The sequence below is a fragment of the Rhinopithecus bieti genome, unplaced genomic scaffold (assembly GCF_001698545.2).
Source record: "Rhinopithecus bieti isolate Rb0 unplaced genomic scaffold, ASM169854v2 scaffold_78620, whole genome shotgun sequence".
Lineage (NCBI taxonomy): Eukaryota > Metazoa > Chordata > Mammalia > Primates > Cercopithecidae > Rhinopithecus > Rhinopithecus bieti.
Window position 1 is genome coordinate 139,747 of NW_016829908.1, and position 8,098 is coordinate 147,844.

The 8,098-nt window shown below is 38.6% G+C and overlaps 1 protein-coding gene across 1 annotated transcript in view; it reads left to right on the top strand.

Annotated features, from left to right (window-relative positions):
• The first annotated feature begins 356 nt into the window (after nucleotides 1–356).
• AGL (amylo-alpha-1,6-glucosidase and 4-alpha-glucanotransferase) overlaps nucleotides 357–8,098 on the top strand; it is a 72,308-nt gene continuing 64,566 nt past the window's right edge. Inside the window, 2 exon segments of the mRNA XM_017865141.1 lie at nucleotides 357–699; nucleotides 1,262–1,411. Coding sequence (XP_017720630.1) covers nucleotides 1,330–1,411 — 82 coding nt within the window. The 5' untranslated portion in view covers nucleotides 357–699; nucleotides 1,262–1,329.

Below are 8,098 nucleotides of genomic sequence, written 5' to 3' on the forward strand. Positions count from 1 at the left end.
GGGCTCTGAGAACTTAGGCCAAGTAAAAATTATCAAAACAAAGAAATATATCACGTGGTGGTACAAAAGGGACCAGAAGCCAGGTCGTTTGCCCCTCACCATTCAGCCCTTTCCACCAAAAATTCTACTGTGCAGCTCCACCTAACTCGCAGCCTGGTACCGCGGGATTTTCATGTGCAACTGTGAGCTCGCAGGTTGTTAAAGGAAGGCCGCGCCTCGGCCGCTGCACTCGCCCCGTGGCGAGGAGAAAACGCGGCTCCCGGCCTCGGCCGCAGCCGGCTCCAGGTCTCTGGGCCCAGAGCCGACTGAGACGGTGCGGTGACCACGCTCTCGCGAGACTAGCGGTCGGGGCGAGCGGGTCGAGCCTCCCGGAAATGGGCCAGCGGACTGGTCTGCTCCCACCTGGAGGGAGTGTGCGCACGGCCCGGTGGGGTCCCAGGTGTGCCGCGGCACCCGCGCGAGGCGGAGTCGCTGAGACGCTACTTGCTTCTCACCCAGCCTCCTCGGCCCTGCCCCAGCCGCCCGACGCCCCTCCCTTTGCCCTTCAAGGCGCCCGGCCCTCCTTGGGCTGCGGCTTCTGTGCGCGGCTAGGCAGCCAGCCTTTCCCCCTTCTGTTTCTCCTGGTCCCCTCCCCCGACCGTAGCACCAGAGTCGCGGTTCCTGCAGTGCCCCAGAAGCCGCACGTATAACTCTCTCGGCGTAAGTGCTAGGAATGCCGCTGGCCTCGCGGGGAAGCGCATTCTTTCTATCTATAGTTCGCTCTGTACATCTTCTGTCTACGGCAACTATTCCAGAGGCAACAACTGCTTCCCTCTGTTCTCATCTCCCCATTGGTGGCTGACGACCCGAATTTGGGAATGGGGAGATCGCCCACCTGTTATCTTTGAGCAGACTAATCTCTTGTAAGCAGAAGTGCCATTTGGAGTCTCCAGAGCCCTGTGGCTTGGGGCTGGGAATGTCCCCCTGACTTCAGGCTTTCCTGAATGTATTGCTTTTCTCTGAGAATGCTCTAGGTTTTTAATTTTTTTTTAATTGTAAGACTCTATAATACAGCATTTTTATTTCGGTTTTATTCGTTGTGCTCAAAGGCAGGAAACAACTATTAATTTGCCTTCTCGAATCTTATTAGTTATAAGATTCGTTCTCTTTCGTTGCTTTGCTAGGCATAAAACACACTTCGAACATGTAAGTGCCGCTGTCAGCTCTGGAGAGTTTAAGTCAATAGTTATTTTCGATATTTTAACTCCTTTTTGTTTCATAGGGGTAACTCATTCGACTGTGGAGTTCTTTTAATTCTTCTGAAAGATTTCAAATCCTCCAGAAGCCAAAATGGGGCACAGTAAACAGATTCGAATTTTACTTCTGAACGAAATGGAGAAGCTGGAAAAGACCCTCTTCAGACTTGAACAAGGTCAGTAGCAAGTTGTTTGACTTGCTCATTTGCATCTTTTAAACTTTTAATTCATTGGCAGGCCTGTTAATTTTTTTAAAGGTTTAAGATAAATATTATTTCCAAGATCTAAAACTTCATTTGTACAAAGATGGTGCTGTGTTCTCCATATATCACTAATGAATGTTGATTTGAATTAAAACTATTTTATATCCCTCATGTTAGGATAAGGATAAAATAGCTCACTTTTCTCTGCATACTAATTCCCCTTAAGATTGAAGTTAAATATATGATCAGAAGATTGACCATATCATTTCTAATAACATTTACTGTTAAAACTTGATAAATTACTTCGTATGTAATTTTGCTTTGGGTATGTGTGTAGTTTTGCCTTTATATAGCTCTTTCTCTTTTCCTTTGTTGAACCTTTGAGTTGACAAAATAGATATCAGCAAAAGTATAGTAAACTATTGCTTATGTATATCAAAACCTCTCAAATGTGGAGAAGGTAAAACTGAAAATATTTTCTTACCAAATAAAAGTGCAATAACTAATCTGGTTATGTTGAAATATATTTGATCTGTATTTAAAAGATCAAATTACTTTTCTACAAGACTAGTTAATAGATGTTTTGTTTTCTTCACCTTTGTAATTTTCAACATTGAAGAAGTGCAATATATGAAAATGCAATCACCCTTATTAATGTACCAAATGGATGTTGATAGTCATAAACACTTCGAAGGAATTTTTTAGTTTCCCTAATGTTTTAAGAGTTAAATTTTTGGAAAAAAAATGTCACACATACAATGTGTTATCTTCATGCCAAATCCGTGTCTTTTTCCAACTTTGGCATTTAAAATCACTGAGTACCTACTCCATTTTTGGCTTTCCTGACTCTGCACTTTTCTGGTTTTGATTTTTTTTTTCCCCCTACCCTGTTGCGTATTCTTGTCAACTTGGTGTCTCTTACTGGGCTCTCTTCCTTTCACTTTTTAATTAATTATGGGTATCTGCTAGGAATTCTTTCTTTTTCTGTTGTCCTTCAAAGAATTAGTTACACAGTCTCATGGCCTCAACTGTTGCCTCTGTGCTGACGACTCCTTTTGGAGGAAAGGCCTTGAGCTTTCTTCTTCTTGGAAGCTTTCAGTGTTTGATGGCAAGGGTAGAGAGCCAGAATTCTCCTGGCTCTGCTGCTGACAAGCTGACTTGGGGCAAGTTACATTAATTCGGAGCGTTCATTTCTTTTTTTTTTCCTTTTCTCTTTTTCTGAGACAGGGTCTTACTCTGTTGTCCGAGCTGAGTGCTGTGGCATGATCACGGCTCACTGTGGCCTCGACTTGCTAGGCTCAAGCAATTCTCCTGCCTCAGCCTCCCGAGTATCTGGTATGACAGGCATGCACCACTATGCCCAGCTAATTTTTTTTTTTTTTTTTTTTTTTTTGTAGACTGGGTCTCACTATGTTGCCCAGGTTGATTTTGAACTCCTGGTCTCAAGCCACCCTCCCTCCTTGGCCTCTCAGAGTACTGGGATTATAAGCATAAGCCACCGGGCATGGCCCCAATTCTGAGCATTAATTTATTGGTGAAATGAAAGTGGTAATTTCTGTTCTACCTTTCTAGGTTTTGAGACTCAAAATTAATAATTCATGAATTTCTAGTGACAAAGCCCTAAATAAATATAAGGCATTTATATTAATCACTCCATGTAGTCCCACTCTGGACCTTGGCTTTAGCCTGATATTATGCAATAGAATAGCATCAGGATAGCTCAACTTGGATATGCTTAAATCTGGCATGTCCAAAAATATCCCCTCCCCATTCTCAATCCTTCTTTATTTCTCAGCTTCCCTGTTTATTTCAGGGGCATCTCCATTTTTATAGTTCCCAGGGTAGAAACCTTATATTCTTCTCTGATGATTTCTTCTTTTTTCCTGCAGTCTCTTTTAAGCTTGCAATTTCTTTCCAAATATCCCTGATTGCCTGTCTATTCTGTATGGCTGAATATAGATGCCAGAATAATCTTATGCAGTCTCTTCCCTTTTTATTAAGTGGTATGTATAAAATCAAATTTAAATACCTCTGTCTGATTTCCAAGACATTCTGTAATGAGACTACACCTTCCTTAACCAAGATTGTGTCTCATTATTCTCCATCATTAATGTCATAGATCTTTACAGCTGCCCAAGTCGTTCCTGTTAATTCCCTTCTCAGCAGCTTTTCTCATGCCTGTCCTTATACCCCTATTCCCATCAGATTCCTTTATATCTGTTAAATCCCATTTACCTTCAGTCTATGTGTTGCCTAAGTTTCAACTTTCAGCTAGAATTCTACCTACTTTGTGAAGTCTTTCCCTAATTTTTCACTGTCTGCTTCCTTTGACTTCCAGCTACACAATGAGCACAGAACTATTAAGTGCTGAATAATGAAACAGTGTCTAAAAGCTTGTTAGTCTTACAGTGGCAGACTAGGGTTAAAATCTGTAAAAATTGATGAGGGCAGGTGACTCACACTTGTAATCTCAGTGCTTTGGAGGCTGAGGCTGGAGGATCACTTGAGGCCAGGAGTTCATGGTCAGCTTGGACAACATAGTAAGACTTTATCTCTACAAAAAAGAAACAAAATTAGCTGGGCATGATGGTGCTTGGCTGTGGTCCCCAGCAACTTAGGAGGGTGAGGCAGGAGGATCTCTTGAGCCCAGGAGTTAAAGGCTATAGTGAGCTGTGATCCCAACATTGCCCTCCAGGCTGGGTGACAGAATAAGACCCTGCCTTTAAAAAACAAAAATAAAAGGCCTTGGCGCGGTGGCTCATGCCTATAATCCCAGCAGTTTGGGAGGCCAAGGCAGGTGGGTCACCTGAGGTCAGGATTTCGAGACCATCCAACCTGGTCAACATAGTGAAACCTCGTCTCTACTAAAAATACAAAAATTAGTCAGGTGTGGTAGCGCATGCCTGTAATCCCATCTACTTGAAAGGCTGAGGCAGGAGAATCGCTTGAACCTGGGATGCAGAGGTTGCAGTAAGCCGAGATGACGCCATTGCACTACAGCCTGGGCAACAAGAGCAAAACTCTGTCTTAAAAAAATATATAAAATGAAATAAAAATTCTGTGAGGATAAGGACAGCCTTACAAGCCTAGTGCAGTGTACAACAGTTAAATACTTGTTGATTTATTGCTAAGACTCTAGTTAAAACTAGCAAAAATTATAAATTCAGCTAACTTATTTGAAGAGGGAAATGTGAAGAATTTATGAAAAAAAGAATAATGTGGTTGACTTTATAACTCTGGTTAAAACCAGTAAATACATCCAAATGTTATAAATGAGAATATGTCACCTATTTTTGCAGTAATAGTGTGATCATATTATTTTAGAAGATAATTTGAAATGTGAAAGATGAGTTGAAGAGAAGGGACATTGGAGACAAGAAGCATTGAGAAGGCTATTTTAAAAACACATCTGGTTAAAGAAAAGGGTTTAACAGTCTGAGTTGAAAAAGAGAGGACAAGGCCAGGCGCAGTAACTCACACCTGTAATCTTGACACTTTGGGAGGCCAAGGCAGGCGGATCACCTGAGTTCAGGAGTTTGAGACTTGCCTGGCCAACATGGTGAAACCCTTGTCTCTCCTAAAAATACAAAAATTAGCTGGGCATGGTGGTGGGTGCTTATAATCCCAGCTACTCGGGAGGCTGAGGCAGGAGAATCACTTGAACCCAGGAGGCAGAGGTTGCAGTGAGCCAAGATCACGCCACTGTACTCCAGCCTGGGCAACAGAGTGAGACTCAGTCTCAAAAAAAAAAAAAAAAAAGAATAAACAAAATAAGTACTTCCCAAATCTGAAATTCTTCCATCTTTTAAATAGGTTGATGAAATTTATAATTTTTACTATTTTTTAAAGAAAACATTTATACACAAAGGTTCTTTGATTAGATTGAGTTTCTATAAATTGAGTGGAGGGGAAAAGATAGAACATATTTATTTACAATAATAGTTTAATCCCTCATCATGCTAGTTGCCTACGAGAGATATGGCTAATACAAGTAAAGTATCCTAGCATTAGTATGAGGAATAAGATAGCCACACCATGTACTGCTATGACCTCAGCTAATTTTAACAAACTTAGTCATGGAATCTGACCTACTCTATCTAGGTCCTCTGATGTTTCATTTACTGTATATAAAAATTTTAGTTTCAGTGATTTGCATTAGAGGTCTACATAGTGGCTGTGTATCCCTCGGGGTATGCGCTGATATATCTATTGGGCTACCGAAGGAAAATGTAACATCTATCCCTCCCTCCCTCCCTTCCTTCCTTCCTTCCTTCTTCCCTTTCTTTTATTTTCTTTCTACCTATTTTAGTTTTTCAGTCTGTGTTAACAACATATGAATTACACTCTCAGTTTGTATGTCAGATAAGTTATAAACAAAAAAGGCATACTCAGAAGACAACGTAGAGATTATAGGTCTGGAAGGGGTTGACAATCACACCCTCATTTGTTTGCAGTATGTTGCCATGAATTGCACTTTTACTTAAGCTAGGTTAAGTAGCTTTACAGGTTATATTATCTTAAATAATGGAGTCACTATATTACTTTATAAGGAGAGGTAGAGTAACCAAGAATAGTTCTTTTACCTCACAGAAGTGATCAAACTTAAAAGATGAGTTAGAAAGTGTTTGAGATTTGTCCTTTTCAGGAATAGCAAGTAGTCTTAGATAGTATGATACTTAGAAAATATTTTCAGAAAAAATAAAAACTTAACTCTTTGATGTAAACATGAGTGAGAAAGTTAAGTGCTTTTTTGAAGGAAATTGATGCTGTGGAGCAGAGTTTGGCACATATTTTCCTGTAAAAGTTCAGGTCGCAAGTCTTTGCAGCTTTTCAGGCAGTGTACTCCCTATTGCAGCGACTCGACTCCTATTGTAGCAGGAAAGCAGCCATAGGCAAACATACATGAATGGATGTAGCTGTGTTCCAGTAAAACTTCATTTACAGAAATGGGGATTGGGCTGGATATACTTTGCCAGCCCTTGCTATAGCGAAAGCATTTTGAATATATATTTTTAGAAATGCTTCTTCCATCATTATATGATTTTACCCAAAATAAACAGAACTTGAAATCTTTGAATCACTTTATTATAAAATATTAAAATCAAGACTTTTTAAAATAATGAAATTTATTTAGTTACATTGTTTTCACTGAGAGATATTATCAGTATTAATTTTTAGTGAGAACTAAATAAAATGTATTATTTATTTCATTTATATCTTATCTCATTAAGTTAACTTTTGTGTTTTGTAATTTACATAATCTATTAGAACATCGTACATATATATTATATAAATAAAGGACTTAGTTTGGGAATTATTGGGGTTTTTTCCTGAAGGTAGAGCACTGATCCAAACGCTATTTTGGAGATTTTAGATGAGTTTTAATCTTTGCACTGCAAGTTATCTGAATCCTTGTGTAATTGTAAAAACAATATTTGTATAAAGTTAACAGGGGACAGATTGTACACATATACCTAGACAGCTAATCTCTGCTATTTGTACTTGTTCAAAATGACACTATTTCTCCTAATGATAAATTTAGTCATTCTTGTGAGATGTAAATGTTTATGCTTCTCAGTCACTAAATATTTTAGTTCATGTTTTAATTCTTTGTGTAATTATTTCTTAGTCTATCCCTTCATAATTGTAGCTCTAATTTTAAAATGATTTCCCCAATTATAAAATTATGCAAATGTATAAAAGCATTTTTTCTGTGTTTTGTTTTAAAAAATTAGGGTTATACTATCTAAACAATGTTGTAACCTGCCTTTTTCCCCTGTTTGTAGTAGTATTATGGTGTACGTACTCTACCTCCCTGCCTACTGCCACGTTTCAGCCATACTTTTTTCCAGAAGATATTTTAAAAGCTCTACATAAATATGTAAAATGTAACAAAATAAAATAAATTAAAATTAGTTATTATTTTTACTTTTTTTAATGGAGTCTTGCTGTGTCACCCATGCTGGAGTGCAGTCGCACGATCTTGGCTCACTGCAACCTCTGCCTCCTGGGTTGAAGCGATTCTCCTGCCTCAGCCTCTTGAGTAGCTGGGATTACAGGTGCACACCACCACACCCAGCTATTTTTGCATTGTTAGTAGAGACAGGGTTTTGCCATGTTGATCAGGCTGTTCTCAAACTTCTGACCTCAGGTGATCCTCCTGCCTCGGCCTCCCAGAGTGTTGGGATTACAGGCATGAGCTATTGTGCCTGGCCAAATATCTTATGATAAGATGATTTGTAATGGCTTTATAATATGCCAACTTGTAGATTTACCATAATTTATTTAATCATTGCCAATCATTAGATATTTAGGTTGTTGTCAGTTTATTTAATTTCAATAAATGAGGCCGTGATAAATATCTTTATACATAATCGCTGTTTATATCACTGATACTTTTCTCAAAAAATCTGTATAAAATTCCTAGATCAAAAAATATAAACATTCTTAATATATTAATACCAAATTATATTATAGAAAAAGTACATGTAGTTGCATAGAGAAGAAATTCTTAGTTTCATTATACAGTATTCTCTTAGTGTCTCTTACTGAAATACTTTGTTCACAGAAAATATTCCTGTTAGTATATCCTCTTTTATTACTTTGTTGGATGTTTAATAAATTAAGTATTATAAATCATAAAAATATATATTAAATATA